We start from the raw sequence: 20,839 nt of genomic DNA, 5'->3' as shown, positions 1-20,839 counted from the left end.
TCTCCATTTTGTTGGAGATGTTCTCTCCATTTTGGCAGTGGTGTTTCAGGGGTGATGTTGGACAGACTCACAGTCTATTAAAATGTCCCCAAAATAAGTATAATAGGATTTTTAATAGGATGAGTCTTTTAAGAGAAGTATGAATCAAGTATTATAAGGATAAAAAAAAGAGAAAAATTAGTTTGCAGGCTTTTTTGAAGGTAATAGTCCTTGGGTTAGGCCTCAAGGTATGGGTGGAATTTGTACTTATAGAAAGTGCATATAGTAGAAGGAAGAGAAACAAAAAGAGGAAATTCTGCAAAGGGGTGAGTATGGGTGAAAGACAGTGCACCTTACGATATGGATATTTTTGTGAAAAAATGTTTACAAAGGAAATTCTATGTATTTCATAACTTATAGTAGGAAGTATACTTGTTTTAGTGATGGAATGATTGATTCTTAACTTTCAAACAACTATCCTTTATAGACTCCTGGCTCTCCACTATGCAGTGCTGCTGCCTTCTGTTCCAGTTTGTTCATTCCTCATGAAGGATTATTGAGTGCTGGTCAGTGTTCTAGATGCATGGACTGCATCGGTGAACAAAACAAAGGCCCCATCCTTTCGGAGCTTACATCCTAGGACAGGTGGGCTGCAGGAGGGTGGGACGAAAAGGAGACAATAAACAACAATCACAATACAATCAGACTCTTGCCACACAGCTTAATCATTTTTAAACAAAGTCCCCACATTGCTTTCATTTAACTCCATAAAACGGCTTAACTTTCTGAATGACTTGTATACCTGCCTCTTGTAAATATTCATAATGCCCTGAGGGGAAAGAATTGGAAAGGTGCTTTTAAAGAGTACCTAATAAAAACAAACTGTACACTCCTACGCCCATGTTTAGAATTAAAAAATAGTTTTATACTGCAGATGACTAGGGCTTTGAGTGAATAAATAACATAGCTCCATCCTGTATGGCTTCTATCTTGGAAGTTGCTGAACATTTAGTAAGGGGAGGTGCATGTAGGCACTTTTTATTCTGTCCCTTGGACTAATACAACTACATGATAGCAAAGAATGCCTATACCAATAAATGTGCAAAAAGGAGGCACCTACTTCCATTGGTTATGTGGCTACTTCTTTGTGACTGAATCTCAGGACCACACTGCCCTTCTGGACATGTATCTCAGAGTGGGATATTCTTGAATCTGTAAGCATTTGAAGAATTTTTGCCAAGGACTTCCAAATTATGTGTTTTCATTTACATGGTACTCATGAAATTCTGATGCACATTTGGGATGACCTGTATTGCATAATTCCTGGGGGAGTGTCCACACTCTGCTGATTCATGCTCCAGGAGAGCTGTTTTAGTGCTGTTGCATCTGATTCACTCACTCTACAGATGATTACTGAGAGGGGACCCTGTATAGCAGCTACATTTTAGCAGCTGGGGATTCAGGTCTGTTTTTGTTAAGATTGTGTTCAACTGATATAACAGAAAATCTAATTATTTGTGGTTTAACCAAATGGCAGGGGATCTCTTTTTTCTCACATAAGTTCAGGGTTCATCCAAGTCATGCACCTGCTCAGGGAAGTCATCAAAGTCCAGGTTCCTTCTGCTGATCTACTCTGCTACTGGTATAGCGTGTGGCTTTTATTCCCATGGCTATAAGATGGTGGCAGCATCTCCAGGAAACAGATCCACATTCCAGGGAGGAGGAAGGGCAGAAAGCAAAGGCCAAAGAGAGCAAATCAGAAGTTTTTTTTCCTTTAAGGAAAATTTCCCAAAGCCCCACCTAGCTACTTTTGTTTACATCTCCTCCCTTGGCCATCCTGGTTGCAAAGGAAGCTGGGAAATGTGTATTTTAACAGGGCATATTGCCACTCCCAACATATGTTGGGGTCGGTTAGAAAAAGAGGAAGGGAGGGAGGGAGGGATCATTTTAAGTAGGCAACCAGAAGTATCTCCCACAGTAATGAACCAGACAGACAAGAAAGACGTCTGCCTTTAGGCAGCTAACACTCTATTAAGGACACAGATAACAAACTTTATTAATTATCTTTAACAACTTAATGTCTATTACAATTTCTAGTTATGTCCAGATTAACTTGGTAACATTCAGAATTTTTTCCCCTTGTTTCTCACTGATATTAGTTCTAAACCCTGGGATTACAATGATTCACCATTAAATGGGTGACTTGCTGCTGATGGCATGACTGATTGTACAAGAGTAAGGGGTAGGGTGTTGGACCCTCCACATAACATTTAACTCTCACTTTACTTAGAGTTCTATCTCTACCAGTGTGCCCTCACCAATATCCCCCTTTACACACACACACACACACACACACACACACACACACACACACGCACGCACACAGTTTACAGGTTCTATTTTGCATTGAGGGAAGAAAACCTAGCCCAGCCAACATTTTTTCAATACATTTGCTATTCTGCAAAATTTTTACCTATAATATACATTGGAACATTACTCAGAACAGTAAACACTAGATTACAGGGGCCATTAACTCCTTTAAATTGTATGATATGTATTGCGAGAGGGACGGAGAAATGGAGAGAGGTATGAATGTGCACACACACATGCATTTTTTTGAGAAGTGGGATCAGAGCTCTTTTCAGCTGTTCAAATTAATCCTTGACTTCAGAAAGTTAAATGCTATATTCTTGGCTTGATTATACTCAAACTTTTCTACAAATGTTTCCACATCACAAGGGCCCTTCCTTTGGATGCTAACTGAAGTTTCTCTCCTAGAGCCAGCAGTGTGCTTGTGTGCTTCTGCTGATAGCCAAATCACGACAGGCTCAGGTGCGCCACATGGTCAGACACTGCGCATGGTGGTTCATTTCCGCCCTTCAGCATCTTCTGGAACTGCCTTTAGCCTGAAACAGTAACAGTGACACCTGCTGGTTTCTCTCGGGAACTGCCACCTTAACCACTCAGAAACATCCCACTGAAATGCAGTTTTCCCTTTCAAGCAGTTTTGAAATGCTCAGTGAGACGCAGTTACAGTTCTTATGACCATAACAGATACCAAACTTTTAAACTTAGAACACAAAAGGCAGTTGGAGAGGAAAGTATTTGTAACCACCGCTAATGGTTTCTTACGTGGTCAAAAATGTTATTTTGGGAGGAGAAATCTGTCGATCTTTTCCATTATGATTCCTGAATTTTGTCTGATTTTTTTTTTTTAGGAAGTTTTTCTCTAACTTAAGGTTATTAGTTCCAAAAACATTCCCCATTTGGTTTCCTGGATCTTCAGCCCATCTGGAATTATCATTTTTAATATCTGATGGGCTGGGGTAAGGGGGTGGGGCCTCCATCATTAGATTAGGTTAAGTTGCAGGGGACAAGAAACAAAATAGCAGTGGCTTAAACAAAATGGAGTCTTCTTTCTTATGCACAAGTCCAGGTAGATTGTTCAAGCTGGTATGGTGTTCCCAAGTGTGAAGGGTAGTGTTCATACACCTCGTGTGCTGGGACCTGATGGTGCAAGATTGTGGCATCTGAGGTCCAGGCAGCAGGAAGAGGGAAACAAGAAGGGAGCACCCTCAGCAAGTTCCCAGAGGTTACCCTGCAACACTTGCTTCACCAGTTAGCCAGAATGTAGCCACTAGCTCTAAGGGAAGCTGGGAAACGTAGTCTTTATTCTGAGAGGGCAAATGAACAGTTAGAAACGGATATTGGGGGGCAACTAGCAGTTTCTGTCAGATTATCCATTCGACCTACGTGAATGCATCCTGCTTACCACACTGAGTAGTGTGGTATAGTGTGTGGCATTTATTCCCATGGCTGTAAGATGGTGGTGGCAGCATCTCCTAGAAACAGATCGACATTCCCCAAGGGAGACACTCCCAAATACATACCCTCTTACCGCAGTCAGCTCAGAGTCGAAGACATCTGGGTATGCAGTTCTCATCAGGAACAAATGCATCTCCTCATTGCCCACCAAACCATAAACTAAAAGGTATCATCTGCCCCTACATGCCCATTATAAAACAGGGGTGCAGGAAAAGAATAATTAAAAAATAGAAATTACATATAGCCATTGCTTATCAAAATGCCACTCAGCAGAAATTTCAAGGTCTCCCTACTCCAGCAGAAGTGCGAATTCGTTGGTTGGCCCGATTATGCTCTTTGGGAAAGACTTGTCAATATTTCCCAGCAAGTTCATCATTTTCCATTATCCTTCCTGCTTACAACCTGGCCATACAGCTTTCAGAGCTCACTGTAGTTGATTAGGGTGCCCACACATAGCAATTTGCCTAGCATAGTACCTATTTACATCTGTTATCAATGCAATTATTAAAACTCCCCTCTTTCAAAGGTACTCTGGTTGGAGTAATACGTTACATAATCACTCAATTTTTTTTAACTCAAATCTCAAAGAATGGAACTCTGACATCCACGAGCTTGGAAGAGGACAACTCTTGGGTAGAATTGCAGCCCTAGACATCACCTTGATTTTAGCCAGAGACCCTGAGCCAAGGACTCAGCGAACCTGTGACTGGACTCCTGACCTATAGGAATTGCGAACTTGCATTGTTTTTAGATGTTAACTTTGTGATAATGCTACACAGCAACAGAAAACTAACACACCTGAAACAATGGGCCCAGTTGGGAAGGCAACACCCTTATTCTTATCTCTGCCTTTCCTTCGGTCTGGTTGATAGTATCACTTTGGACTTGCAGCCTATAAATTACAAGTGAGAGAATAACTATTGCTGGCAGGTTCAGGGGACTCAGGAACATTTTTGGGTGAGTAATTACTATATAGCAATCCTTGCAAGATTTGATGTTGCAAGAAGTTCAACTGGACTCCTCTCTTCAAACATCCCAGACATAGGAGGTGGGATTAAGTACAGCATTTCTGCCATCTCAGTCTATAAATTAGCTATCTTCAGCCTGAGGGAGCAGGCCACCATTCTAAATCTTCCCTTTCATCTTTCATATTGTTAAAGCCATGTCCCTCTGCTTCCCAAGGCATTTGAAACAAGAATTTCAATGTTTTGTCATGGCCTAACAAGAGTCAGCAGCTTTCCAGCCCACAATGCCTGTGTCCTCCTGAATTCCCCTAGCCAGTGGAGAAATACTCCCTCTAGGGGGTTACTTTTGATTGTCACAAGGATAAGGAGGTGTCACTGGCATTTGGTGACTCAGGGCAGGGTTTTTAAGTGCCCCACAGAGTGCAGTTTGCACACTGCTGTATTCAAATGTCAGAACCCTTGTTGATGTACATGCCTTTAGTCAGTGCCACATTTAGGTTTTGTTACTTGCAGGACCCCAATTCCGGTTCTATGAAATCCTGTGTAGGATGAAAGGCAGAAATGAGTGATTTAAAAATGGTTCCCAACAGCAGTGGCTTAAATAAGATACAAGTTTCCCAACTCCACTTACTTTTCAATAAAAACCTAACTAGGCAGTGCAGATTGGTAAACCTCTCTATGTCAGGGACTCCAGTTCCATAGGATCTGCTTTTCAGCTTTCTATTAGATGTCTAATTATTGTTATAGGTTCTTATTAGACATTAAGAAAATTGGCCTTTTGTCAGGTAAATTGCGAGTATGTTTTCTCCTGTGAGTGGTTTGTCTTTTGACTGTTTAAAGCATTTTAAGTTATATAGAAAATCTTGATTTTTATAGTTAAATACATTTTTATTATATAGATTCTGAGCATTTTGTCTTTGAAAGGCCTTCTGATACTCTATTATTCTAAAATTATTTTAAAATTACCTCATTTCTTCAAAAACTTTTACGATTAGTTATACCATGAAAACTTTGTCCCATTATATCTTCGATACAATTTTAACTTGGTATGGTGTAAGGTATGGATCAGTTCCCCCACCCCCACCCCAGCTAGCTTCCCTGTTGTCCCAACACCACTTTCAGTGTAATTCATTTTTGCTTCACTGATTTAAGGTGATGCCTTTAAAATCAGGACAGGGTGTAAAATTTTATGAAATGTTTTATGGAGAGGATCGTGTGTGTTTCTCTCCTTTAAAATGGTCATGTAGTGAGCTAATTACTAGATTTGCTAACAAGAAATAATCATTGTATTCCAGTGATAAATCCTGCTTGGTCATAATGAGAATGTCGTATTATTACATTAAGGAAGTTTGTTTTAACTTTACAGGCATCTTTCATCAATAGTTTTCTTTTTTGGTGCTTTTATTTAAGGTCATGCTAGGTGCATAAAATAGATTTTTTTTTCTATCTATAATAATTTTTATAGAAACAATCTGTATTTGTAAAGTCTGATAAAATTCACTATAAAATGATATGGTTGTAGTGGCTTTTAAAAGAAGTATCAGTAAATTCTATATTCAATTTATTCTATAGTTATGACCCTTGCCATTTTCCTATCTTCACCTTAGTCAATTTTATGTATTTCCTTTCATAGAGTCCTTATATACACAATATAAGTTGTATATTTTAAGTTAACAAAATAATGACATAAAAAAATTTGAGAATATTGTAATAAATACCTGTGTACCCATAATGCAGTTTAAGAAAAAATTCTTGCTGATACAACTGAATCCCTCTACACTGTTCCCCAATCCCATTCCCCTATCCTCCCCACACATACTATCCTGATTTGTTTTCAACCCATTGCATCTTTTATACATTTGTTGTACATAAAATATTTAGAGGTTTTAAAACTTTTCTTTACAAAACTGTACTTACCTTTCTGCAACTTGCTTTTGTCTCAACATTTACAGTATGTTGCTATATACAGCGCCAGCTCGTCGGGTTTTAAAAGCTGTTATTACACTATCCAAAGTTAACAAACCAGTGTCCATATTTGTTCTCTGTTGCTGGCTATTTAGTCTGGCTTAAGGTTTTACCAATACAAATATCTGACATTTCCTCTTTCATTTTCTTTCTCCTTTGTAAAGCCTCCAAATAAAGGGAAAATTAGTGCACATGAGCAGGATTTTCTTTTCCTTTTTAAAATTTTGCTTTTTCCTCATCTGACATACTTTCAGTGTCTGGGAACATGATCTCTGTATTTTCTTGTGCATTCTAAAAAAATCGAAGTCTTCCCTAAATGCCCAGTTTATACCTGAGATATATAGCTCCTTGGTACTTCTCTTCAGCATTCTTTTGGGGAGCAAGAGGTAAGCCCTCATTTTCAGATAAAAGTCTGGAAGAGATCTGCATCTTTTAAACATCTCTTAACTAACAGTTAAAGTTAGTGTAAAACTTCAGAGGAAGGCAGTGATTTTTACTGTTTAGTCAGCAAGACTTTTAGGGATTTCCTTTTATTAAGAGAACTCCTTGGGTATTTATTTAAGACTGGTATTTTACAAATTTTTCCAATACATCATCTTCCAAGACTTATCAACCAACTTTGTTTCCTTGACAGTCTTCTATTAATCAGAGAGCTTTAACTTCAAGTAGTGAAGATTTGTTATTAGAACAAGAGGCTGATATGTCATCTGTGATGTGTGTACTCCAGTCAGCTTGTGTAAAAATGTTACTTCTCTGATACATGAGAAAGTCATGCTACAAGAGAAACGAAAATTGGTATTTTCTAACACTATACATTAAAAGTAATACTAGACTGCCTAGTACAATCTTCTTAGATCATTCCAAAGCTAGGGATGAAGGTGTTTTAACATCTCATTAGCCAATACCCTAGTCTTATATGAATACTTACTTTTAATTTTATCCTTTGTGCTGATTTCATTTTGTCCGGTGGTATGTATAAAAATGGAAGAGTCAGATTTAGTTTTCAATTCAGTAATGCTATCTGACCCATGACACACAAGATACCAGAAACCTCTTATCTGTATTTTGATGCTTCACTGAGACATAAGAGGATTTTCTGCCTACCAGTTACAAAAAAATATCAGTGTGCCGAATTAGAGTTTAAAACTCATCCTTCCCAGGACAACTTCTTGGCTTGGCATCCCTTTCAAAGCTAACTTAGGTGAGTGGGGCTTAAAATTTATCTTGTAAACAATCTTAAAATAACCTGTATTGCTTAAATTTTAAATTACATGTATCTTTAAGTACTGTGTATGTGTCATCCATAGCACTCATTACTAAACAGGCTCAAGGTATACCAAGATACTGATTCCCTCAACCTATAGGGCAGGAGGCAAACAAGCAGCTTCATCCATTTCTCCCAGAATGCCTTATAAATACTGTAATTTTCTATGTACACTGTGATGTGAAAAAGTTTGGAGAACACTGCTATAGTCCCACAACTACTCTGTACATTCCTTTAAGAAACACTTTATTTTCCTGACTCCAGAATGCCTAGAACAGTTCTCTGAACACAGTGTGATTAATCTTGAATGACCTGATGTTAATTTCCAATACCAATTAGATCTAGAAAGTTTAACTGGTTATTTCAATTTTAAATGGTAAATATTATGCATATTCTCCAAAAGGTAGTAGTACTGGCCAATCTTACAAAAAAGCTTTTGCATAATACTCAATGTCAAATTTTCAGGTTTGAAAAAAAATTACAGTTTTCCTTAATTACTTTCCTAAGAAAATTTCACATTTCAAGAATATTTGTGATGGAACCAGAGCTTCCAGGGCACACTTTTAAAAAAAATACTCTCACTCCCACTTTAGTTTCCAAATCCCAAATGAGGAAAAACCTCATGAAATATCTGTATCATATATATTTATCTAACTCATACAAAAGTTTTTTAAGTGTATTTACAGGTATAGTCTGGAAAAACAGTACTCAACCGTGTCAGAACACTTACGGCTATAATTCTTGATTTCAATATCCACAGCAACCCCAGGCTTCAGTTGTTTAACTCCTCTCTTCTCTTACCTCATGAGGATAGTCACTCCCTTGATCAAGTTGTCATTACTAGTAAGTGCTAACTCCTCAAAATCTCAGCTGTAAGCACTTTAAGCACATCTCTCTAACCACCACTTCCTACAATTCCAGGTCATTCCTTCTAGTACTCCAACTCTAAATGTTTCCCGAGTCCACCGATTGTGCCCCATTTTCACTATCCTTCCCCTCCTGTCCTTACTTCCTTGCTTACCTAGCTTAATTTCCATTACAATCTTGTCCCCTCTACAGGTGGTCAGTCAAACTCTCCTGGCAAAACCACAACCTCGGTTAAATTTAACTCCTCTTACTCTTTACTCTGTGCCTGCACCCGTGCAGCTTTACGTGGCTGGAGAAAAACAGCCATACTCACTGATCTCACTGTAAATTCATTATTACTAACCTTGAGTAGTTCTGCACTTTGCCTGGCTATAAAACTGTGTTTCCCAGGTCCACCCATTCTCCCTTTCTTTCAGCCCAGAGCACTCCCCTCCTTTCTCTCTCTAGTGCTAACTTCCACATGATAGTTCCCTTTGAAATCTAAAACCAAGCTCCTGACCAGCCCGAATCTTCTCAGCCCCAAATGTCCTTAATATTTCTTTTTATCTCACATTCCACAACCAACCTTTTGGTAAATCTTGTTGATTTTTACCTGTAACGTATACATCCAGAACTCACCGTCTCCACAGCCTACAGCTACCACCTCAAGCCAAACCAACATTGGCTCATCTAGATGACTGTAATAGCCTCCTAAGTCTCCATAATTTTGCCCTTGCCTCCACACTTCAGCCTGTTCAACATAGTAGACATTATGATTCTTAAAACTACATCCCTGAGCTTTATAATACTTCGTGTTCCCATTCTTCCTCCACTTCAATAAAATGCTCTGCTTAGACTATAAAAAAGACTAGTCTTTGCATAACCATTATTGCACACCATGGGCTAAATTATTTTGGTAAATACTACCTTTCACATGCACATCACCTTACAATTGCATGTATTTTTAAGAAAGCATCCTAGGGCAGAAAACAGAGCCAAAGAAACTGACCTTCAAAGGATACAAACCCATGACAGCCCAAATGATATAACTAAGCTAATCAACTGAAGATTTATCTAGTATATAGTTCAAAGTCATCATCAGACTTTTGAAAATGTCTTTTAAAAAGGGAATAATTAACACTGCCAGTTCATTTCCTTCAGGACTCCAAATATTTTAAAACTAGAGAAAATAATTTAACTAAAAATGGCAGAATTTCCTATTAAATTCTGTGTTTTCAAAGCACAACCGTGATTTTTCAAAAGAAATTAATCATGTCACTGAATTTTTTAAATCTATACAATTCAAGCTAATGAAATATTTTATTGTACATATTAAAAGTGATATTTTTTTTTTTTAATTTCCAGGCCCAGACATCTGCAGGAGTACGTGAGGAAAGGATTCCACTGAAGTATAGTAAGTAATACTTGACTGAATGAAACCACAAATCTACCCTCTCCCTACAGTAAATACTGACATATACCACAGGCTTGAAATTCCTGTAGCACCAGTAAATGTATTTTTTAAAATATTACAAACATGCTTATGATGCATAGGAAGATGGAAAAATTCAGGCTATAACTGCACACCATATGTACTCCCAGCTTTTCTACTTTACAACCAGTTAAAAATCACAATATGCAAAGAAAGCATTTTAAGATAGTATATAACTCACTGATAAGTGATTTTCTACTCAAATAAATAGGAAAATTTTCATTTTAATGTCACATTGTATTTCAGTACTTTTCAATCCAAGAAAAGAAATAAACTGAGACATGGTCATGAGTTCAGGATTATATATATTACAATTTGCCTTGTTATAGTACATTTGTGGCTTTATGATAAAAATAACTCAGGGACATATGGAATTCAAGCTAATTTGCGTAACTGTCACAAGAAAAAAAAAGCATTAAATGCATTTCTGAAATAAGTATTTTCATTTAATTTCAGAATCTCAAAAGAGCATTAGACGTTGGCCTTATTTAAAAAAAGTTTAGTTAAACACTAGCTAGCTAAATAACCTTGAAAGGTTGAAACACAATTGAAATAGAAAATGCTTTCCCTCTAATCTTAATCTTACATAAATGGAAGAGGTAAGGACGGGGGGGAAAAGGTAGACAATTTCTTTAGCAGCACATATGGCTAAATCCATCAACCACCTTAAACTAGAATATCCATTATTGACCCCATTAAAAAGAACTGGGCAAATATCAAAAGTTGCTCACTTCATAAATCAAAGGACAATGATTTTAGGGCTACAGTAAGTAAAATTTTTCAAAAATTTTTAACATTAAACTAGAGGAATCATCTCTTCATTGTATGAAAGGCATAACAGAAAGTAAAAGACATTTAAACTAAACTGATTTTCAATCCTCTTTGGACAAAAGAAATGAAAAATAATGGTTGATTAGCTAAGCTTTGTGCTCTAACCAAACTAATTACAGTGACTTTAAATGGCAACAGCCCATCTGAATGGGTAGCTTGACAGTTTTGAATACTTTTGCAAAAAATGATTTTTTTAAAATGCAAAGACACTAAAATGTTCCAGCCATGCAGCGTTCATCTTATGCATTCTGCATTTCTTTGCCAATCTTGTAGCTAAGGATCTTGTTCCAATCAATCTTAGTGCGCGTAACTGGCAACTGTCGTCGTAAGGCTTTGAAAGTAGTGTCCGACATTGTCTGATAATTCTCACTGATGGCAGTCTATGAAAATAGTAGTTAAAAGTTTAAAGAAGTAAAAGAACAGAACAATTTATGAAACACATAGATGATGCCTTAGGAAAAACCTTTATGTAAGCAGCCTATTTCAGGGCTTTTAAATGTCAAATAAAAAACCCGATACGGGTTTAAAAGCTGCTAAAAGAGAAAGCTTATAATCATTTTGAATATTTAAATTTACTTAAATGAAATGGTAAATTAGACTTAATATTTGTGTGTCCTTATTTTGGACCTATTTTACTATTTTACTCAGAACAATTTTATAAATTACTATTTGCAAGATGTGAAGAAGATATGTTGAACCCACAAATTAAATGCTTAAGTTCCAGAGAGTAGTTTAGAAGCTGAGAAATAATGTAAAAAGTAGAATAAAAGAAAAAATATGATCTAAGTGAATTATACACAATCCAAATGTTTTAAGAAACATCTCCTAATTAAAACTTCCAATCAGAAACAAAATAACCATTTAAAATCTTGGCAAATTCTGAACAATACCAAGAAATTACAGTTGGCTAAAACTGAATTTTGGTTATACTTTGACAAGTTTTCCTTTGAACTGAAGACAAACAAGGATATAAAAACACAAAAAAGACTGTATCTTTCTACAGTCAAACAATGAAAAAATTCAGGTTTATGACTGAAATTAAAATTTGAGTACCATTATTTATAAGCAAATATAAATTATATATAGATTACATATATAATATAGATTATATAGCATTTTTGAAAATCATACCTGGTATTCATTTTCTGCAGCTTCTACAATTTTTATAAATTCCTTTGCTGTTTGCACCTCATTCTGAATGAAAAACAAAACCATAAGTAAATAAAATAGTAATTTAAAACTATACCACTATTATTTTTATAATAGTTATGTCAATATATGTATGGTTAATGATTTAAGTTGAATTCATTGTAATGTTAAAATATTTTTGGGAAAAAAACTTTTATCATTCCAACATATGGTTTTCTTTGCTTTGTTACTAACAATAAAATGTAACAGAAATATGGACTTTTTAAAATAAAGCAATGTTAATGTAAAATTCTCTAATACCTTACTTTTATATATTATTTATACATATATTTACACATATTTATATAATGGATACATTTTTTTCTCTGCCTAAAACAATAAAGCAACAATGAAAACCTTCTAAGTGAAAAATGCATTCCTAAAGAACTCACACAAATTGGCATATTGGTCAAGTTTAATTATCATGACCATCTCTCACAACTCCCATCTGTAATTCTGTAGACTTAGCTCTCTTAAGAGGAAGAATCTTTGCTCAATGTCAAACTCCCCAAAGAAGACAATTATGCAAGTAATACTACATGCTGCTCATGACATACAACTATACCAAACACAATGCATCATGGAAAACTAGGCATTATTTTCTTTTACAAATTTCGCAAGAAGAGTGCCACTTAGCAAGAAACCAGAAATCATCTAATTGCTAATGAAAAAGTTAAACCAAAAATACACCTTTCTTTTCAGATGGCATCTGGCCTAACACATTCATAGGTGTTTCTTAATGTTAAATCTTTTCTTAAATTAAAAATGAGTTTTCTTTAATATTTGTAAGTTAGCTAATTTTTTGTATCAGCAGCTGATGTTTATAATACAGTGTTACTTTTAGGTATACAATATAAATGTTTATGGGAAAATGTCACTGTTAATGTTTTATTATTATAACACTTGAGGCAAAAAAAATTCCATGAAGAAATAGTTGTATGTGCAATGGAAATAATGTGTGAAAGAACTCTGTAGAGAAATGAAATCAAATTAAAAGTCTCTTGAATTTCAAAGCTGTATGTCAGAAAAATTTCATTAAGTCATAACTCAAATATATAAAGGGCAAAATTATACAATAGAGTTTAAAAGTTAAGTACAGGATGAAAGATCTAAATTTAAGAGCTAAAACTATACAATCCTTGAAAGAAAACACTGAAGTAAATTTTCATGACCTTGGGTTAGGCAATGGTTTCTAAAAATATACCAAAAAGTACAAGTAATGAAAGAAAAAATTAGTTGGACTATATAAAACCAAAATTGTTTTGTTCTGCAAATGATACTATCGAAAACTGAAAAGACAAAGAGAATGGGAGGAAATATGTGCAAACTATGTATCTGATATAGATCTTATATCCAGAGTATATAAGTAAAAATTATCACTGAACAATAAGAACCCATATAACCAATTAAGAAAGAAAGGATTTGAATAGATCTCTTCCTAAAGAAGATATACAAATGACCAACAAACATACAGTAAGATGCTCAATATCATTATCCATCAGGAAAATGTAAATTAAAAAAATTAAAAAGTAACTAACACTTCATACCAACTAGGATGGACATAATAAAAAAGACAGACGTGAGGAGGGGCAGAAGATGGCGGCGTGAGTAGAGCAGCGGAAATCTCCTCCCAAAACAACATATATCTATGAAAATATAACAAAGACAACCCTTCCTAGAATAAAGACCAGAGGACACAGGACAATATCCAGACCACATCCGCACCTGAGAGAACCCAGCGCCTCGCAAAGGGGGTAAGATACAAGCCCCGGCCCCGCGGGAGCCGAGCGCCCCTCCCCCCCAGCTCCTGGAGGGAGAAGAGCAGGCAGAGCGGGAGGGAGACGGAGCCCAGGACTGCCGAACACCCAGCCCCAGCCATCCGGACCAGAGTGCAGGGCGCTCGATACTAGGAAAACAGGGCAGCAAGAACAGTGAGCAGGCACTGGAGGCTGGGCGACAGAGGGCATAAGAAAAGCGCGCGACCATTTTTTTTTTGCTTTTTTGCTGTTTTGTTTTGGCGAGCGCTTTTTGGAAGTCTTAAAGGGATAGGGACCCCAATACTAGGGAAACAGGGCAGAAAGACCGGTGAGCAGAGGCCTGAGGCTGGCACCGCAGAATAAAGAAAAACGAACGACCACCTTTTTTTTTTTTTTTTATTAAAAACTTTTTTTTTTTTTTTAATTAAAAAAATTTTTTTTTCCTTTTTTTTAGGTGGGCGTTGTTTTGTTTTGGCGGGTGCTTTTTGGAAGTCTTAAAGGGGCAGGGCGGGTCACTTAATCCAGAGGTAGGGAATCTGGGAATCTCTGGGCACCCTAACCCCTGGGCTGCAGGGAGCAGGGAGGCCCCTTACGGAGATAAATAGCCTCCCAGCCGCTCCTGCTCCAACGCGACTCCACCATTTTGGAGGAGCTGCCCGAGCCAGGCCACGCCCACAGCAACAGCGGAGATTAACTCCATAGCAGCCGGGCAGGAAGCAGAAGCCCTGTCTGCGCGCAGCTGCGCAGCACAAGCCACTAGAGGTCGCTGTTCTCCCAGGAGAGGAGGGCCAGAAACCAACAAGAAAGGAACTTCTTCCAGCCGTCACCCGTCCCAGTTCTGCAGACTATTCCTATCACCATGAAAAGGCAAAGCTACAGGCAGACAAAGATCACACAGACAACACCAGAGAAGGAGACAGACCTAACCAGTCTCCCTGACAAAGAATTCAAAATAAGAATCATAAACATGCTGACAGAGATGCAGAGAAATACGCAAGAGAAATGGGATGAAGTCCGGAAGGAGATCACAGATGCCACAAAGGAGATTGCAGAAATGAAACAAACTCTGGAAGGGTTTATAAGCAGAATGGATAGAATGCAAGAGGCCATTGATGGAATTGAAATCAGAGAACAGGAACGCATAGAAGCTGACATAGAGAGAGACAAAAGGATCTCCAGGAATGAAACAATATTAAGAGAACTGTGTGACCAATCCAAAAGGAACACTATCCGTATTATAGGGGTCCCAGAAGAAGAAGAGAGAGGAAAAGAGATGGAAAGTATCTTAGAAGAAATAATTGCTGAAAACTTCCCCACACTGGGGGAGGAAGTAATCGAACAGACCACGGAAATACACAGAACCCCCAACAGAAAGGATCCAAGAAGGGCAACACCAAGACACATAATAATTAAAATGGCAAAGATCAAGGACAAGGAAAGAGTGTTAAAGGCAGCTAGAGAGAAAAAGGTCACCTATAAAGGGAAACCCATCAGGCTAACGTCAGATTTCTCAACAGAAACCCTACAGGCCAGAAGAGAATGGCATGATATATTTAATACAATGAAACAGAAGGGCCTTGAACCAAGGATACTGTATCCAGCACGACTATTATTCAAATATGATGGTGGGATTAAACAATTCCCAGACAAACAAAAGCTGAGGGAATTTGCTTTCCACAAACCACCTCTACAGAACATCTTACAGGGACTGCTCTAGATGGGGGCACTCCTAGAAAGAGCACAGCACAAAACACCCAACATATGAAGAATCGAGGAGGAGGAACAAGAAGGGAGAGAAGAAAAGAATCTCCAGATAGTGTATATAACAGCTCAATAAGCGAGCTAAGTTAGGCAGTAAGATACTAAAGAGGCTAACCTTGAACCTTTGGTAACCACGAATTTAAAGCCTGCAATGGCAATAAGTACATATCTTTCAATAGTCACCCTAAATGTTAATGGGTTGAATGCACCAATCAAAAGACACAGAGTAACAGAATGGATAAAAAAGCAAGACCCATCTATATGCTTCTTACAAGAAACTCACCTCAAACCCAAAGACATGTACAGACTAAAAGTCAAGGGATGGAAAAACATATTTCAAGCAAACAACAGTGAGAAGAAAGCAGGGGTTGCAGTACTAATCTCAGACAAAATAGACTTCAAAACAAAGAAAGTAACAAGAGATATAAAGAAGGACACTACATAATGATAAAGGGCTCAGTCAAACAAGAGGATATAACCATTCTAAATATATATGCACCCAACACAGGAGCACCAGCATATGTGAAACAAATACTAACAGAACTAAAGGGGGATATAGACTGCAATGCATTCATTCTAGGAGACTTCAACACACCACTCACCCCAAAGGATAGATCCACTGGACAGAAAATAAGTAAGGACACGGAAGCACTGAACAACACAGTAGAGCAGATGGACCTAATATCGACGACATCTATAGAACTCTACATCCAAAAGCAGCGGGATATACATTCTTCTCAAGTGCACATGGAACATTCTCCAGAATAGACCACATACTAGGCCACAAAAAGAGCCTCAGAAAATTCCAAAAGATTGAAATCCTACCAACCAACTTTTCAGACCACAAAGGCATAAAACTAGAAATAAACTGTACAAAGAAAGCAAACAGGCTCACAAACACATGGAGGCTTAACAACACGCTCCTCAATAATCAATGGATCAATGACCAAATCAAAATGGACATCCAGCAATATATGGAAACAAATGACAACAACAACACTAAGCCCCAACTTCTGTGGGACACAGCAAAAGCAGTCTTAAGAGGAAAGTATATAGCAATCCAAGCATATTTAAAAAAGGAAGAGCAATCCCAAATGAATGGTCTAATGTCACAATTATCGAAATTCGAAAAAGAAGAACAGATGAGGCCTAAGGTCAGCAGAAGGAGGGACATAATAAAGATCAGAGAAGAAATAAATAAAATTGAGAAGAATAAAACAATTGCAAAAATCAATGAAACCAAGAGCTGGTTCTTCGAGAAAATAAACAAAATAGATAAGCATCTAGCCAGACTTATTAAGAAAAGAGAGTCAACACAAATCAACAGTATCAGAAACGAGAAAGGAAAAATCACGACGGACCCCAAGGAAATGCAAAGAATTATTGGAGAATACTATGAAAACCTATATGCTAACAAGCTGGGAAACCTAGGAGAAATGGACAACTTCCTAGAAAAATATAACCTTCCAAGATTGACCCAGGAAGAAACAGAAAATCTAAACAGACCAATTACCAGCAACAAAATTGAAGCGGTAATCAAAAAACTACCAAAGAACAAAACCCCCGGGCCAGATGGATTTACCTCGGAATTTTATCAGACATACAGGGAAGACATAATACCCATTCTGCTTAAAGTTTTCCAAAAAATAGAGGAGGAGGGGATACTCCCAAACTCATTCTATGAAGCTAACATCACCCTAATACCAAAACCAGGCAAAGACCCCACCAAAAAAGAAAACTACAGACCAATATCCCTGATGAACGTAGATGCAAAAATACTCAACAAAATATTAGCAAACCGAATTCAAAAATACATCAAAAGGATCATACACCATGACCAAGTGGGATTCATCCCAGGGATGCAAGGATGGTACAACATTCGAAAGTCCATCAACATCATCTACCACATCAACAAAAAGAAAGACAAAAACCACATGATCATCTCCATAGATGCTGAAAAAGCATTTGACAAAGTTCAACATCCATTCATGTTAAAAACTCTCAGCAAAATGGGAATAGAGGGCAAGTACCTCAACATAATAAAGGCCATCTATGATAAACCCACAGCCAACATTATACTGAACAGCGAGAAGCTGAAAGCATTTCCTCTGAGATCGGGAACTAGACAGGGATGCCCACTCTCTCCACTGTTATTTAACATAGTACTGGAGGTCCTAGCCATGGCAATCAGACAAAATAAAGAAATACAAGGAATCCAGATTGGTAAAGAAGAAGTTAAACTGTCACTATTTGCAGATGACATGATACTGTACATAAAAAACCCTAAAGACTCCACCCCAAAACTACTAGAACTGATATCGGAATACAGCAAAGTTGCAGGATATAAAATCAACACACAGAAATCTGTGGCTTTCCTATATACTAACAATGAACCAACAGAAAGAGAAATCAGGAAAACAACTCCATTCACAATTGCATCAAAAAAAATAAAATACCTAGGAATAAACCTAACCAAAGAAGTGAAAGACTTATACTCTGAAAACTACAAGTCACTCTTAAGAGAAATTAAAGGGGACACTAACAGATGGAAACGCATCCCATGCTCGTGGCTAGGAAGAATTAATATCGTCAAAATGGCCATCCTGCCCAAAGCAATATACAGATTTGATGCAATCCCTATGAAACTACCAGCAACATTCTTCAATGAACTGGAACAAATAATTCAAAAATTCATATGGAAACACAAAAGACCCCGAATAGCCAAAGCAATCCTGAGAAAGAAGAATAAAGTAGGGGGGATCTCACTCCCCAACTTCAAGCTCTACTATAAAGCCATAGTAATCAAGACAATTTGGTACTGGCACAAGAGCAGAGCCACAGACCAATGGAACAGACTAGAGAATCCAGACATATATGGTCAATTAATATTTGATAAAGGAGCCATGGACATACAATGGCGAACTGACAGTCTCTTCAACAGGTGGTGCTGGCAAAACTGGACAGCTACATGTAGGAGAATGAAACTGGACCATTGTCTAACCCCATATACAAAAGTAAACTCAAAATGGATCAAAGACCTGAATGTAAGCCATGAAACCATTAAACTCTTGGAAGAAAACATAGGCGAAAACCTCTTAGACATAAACATGAGTGACCTCTTCTTGAACATATCTCCCCGGGCAAGGAAAACAACAGCAAAAATGAGTAAGTGGGACTATATTAAGCTGAAAAGCTTCCGTACAGCAAAAGACACCATCAATAGAACAAGAAGGATCCCTACAGTATGGGAGAATATATTTGAAAATGACACATCCGATAAAGGCTTGACGTCCAGAATATATAAGGAGCTCACACGCCTCAACAAACAAAAAACAAATAACCCAATTAAAAAATGGGCAGAGGAACTGAACAGACAGTTCTCCAAAAAAGAAATACAGATGGCCAACAGACACATGAAAAGATGCTCCACATCGCTAATTATCAGAGAAATGCAAATTAAAACTACAATGAGGTATCACCTCACACCAGTAAGGATGGCTGCCATCCAAAAGACAAACAACAACAAATGTTGGCGAGGCTGTGGAGAAAGGGGAACCCTCCTACACTGCTGGTGTGAATGTAAACTAGTTCAACCATTGTGGAAAGCAGTATGGAGGTATATCAAAATGCTCAAAACAGACTTACCATTTGACCCCGGAATTGCACTCGTAGGAATTTACCCTAAAAACACAGCAATCAAGTTTGAGAAAGACAGATGCACCCCTATGTTTATTGCAGCACTATTTACAATAGCCAAGAATTGGAAGCAACCTAAATGTCCATCAATAGATGAATGGATAAAGAAGATGTGGTACATATACACAATGGAATACTACTCAGCCATAAGAAAAGGGCAAATCCAATCATTTGCAGCAACATGGATGGAGCTGGAGGGTATTATGCTCAGTGAAACAAGCCAAGCGGAGAAAGAGAAATACCAAATGATTTCACTTATCTGTGGAATATAAGAACAAAGGAAAAACTGAAGGAACAAAACAGCAGCAGAATCACAGAACTCAAGAATGGACTAACAGGTACCAAAGGGAAAGGGACTGGGGAGGATGGGTGGGTAGGGAGGGATAAGGGGGGGAGAAGTAGGGTGTATTAAGATTAACATACATGGGGGGGTAGGAGAAAAGGGAGGGCTGTACAACACAGAGAAGGCAAGTAGTGATTCTACAACATTTTGCTATGCTGATGGACAGTGACTGTAAAGGGGTTTATAGGGGAGACCTGGTATAGGGGAGAGCCTAGTAAACATAATATTCATCATGTAAGTGTAGATTAGTGATAGCAAAAAAAAAAAAAAAAAAAAAAGGGCAGTTCCTGTGTGGTAACCTCCAACGAGTTCTACACAAGGGTATAAAGGGCATATAAAAGTGTAGGCAAAGGGTCTGTTTGTGTTTATACAGAGGATCAAAGCCTAATTGGGCTACCCCGAAAATGAACTAAGATACGATATGAAAAAGAACTTCCAACATCTGCACTCTCTGGAAGACTCATGCCAGAAGATGATCATCAAAAAATCCCAACAAAGATCCACGCACTGCTACAGCTGTAGATGCACTCATCCCACCAGTTCCTGGACTTGCCATGGGAATGAGGAAGGAGATATCTAAGCTGGCCTGTGCATACAGTAAAACAACAAATTTGACTGGATCTATACTGTTGGAACTCAACCAAGAATTTGGAGAAGTGCAAATTGTAGCGCTCCAAACTCTTACAACTACAGACTATTTACTGTTAAAAGAACATATGGCATGTGAACAGTCCCCAGGAATGGGTTGTTTTAATTTGTCTGATTTCTCTCAGACTGTTCAAGTTCAGTTGGACAATATCCACCATATCATAGATAAGTTTTCACAAATGCCTAAGGTGCCTTAATGGTTTTCTTGGTTTCACTGGAGATGGCTGGTAATTACAGGTATGCTTTGGTTATGTAACTATACTCCTATTATGTTAATGT

The 20,839-nt window shown here is 37.7% G+C and overlaps 1 protein-coding gene across 1 annotated transcript in view; it reads right to left on the bottom strand.

The window, feature by feature from the left end:
• Positions 1-10,542: 10,542 nt before the first annotated feature.
• CAPZA2 (capping actin protein of muscle Z-line subunit alpha 2) overlaps positions 10,543-20,839 on the bottom strand; it is a 62,441-nt gene continuing 52,144 nt past the window's right edge. Inside the window, exons 9-10 of the mRNA XM_036905697.2 lie at positions 12,299-12,361; positions 10,543-11,547 (exon numbers count right to left, since the gene is read on the bottom strand). Coding sequence (XP_036761592.2) covers positions 11,407-11,547; positions 12,299-12,361 — 204 coding nt within the window. The 3' untranslated portion in view covers positions 10,543-11,406. The remainder of the gene's footprint in view (positions 11,548-12,298; positions 12,362-20,839) is intronic.

The sequence above is a fragment of the Manis pentadactyla genome, chromosome 7, assembly GCF_030020395.1.
Source record: "Manis pentadactyla isolate mManPen7 chromosome 7, mManPen7.hap1, whole genome shotgun sequence".
NCBI classification, from domain to species: Eukaryota; Metazoa; Chordata; class Mammalia; order Pholidota; family Manidae; genus Manis; species Manis pentadactyla.
The sequence above is the reverse complement of the archived record's forward strand: the minus strand, read 5'-3'. Positions and strand labels throughout refer to the sequence as shown.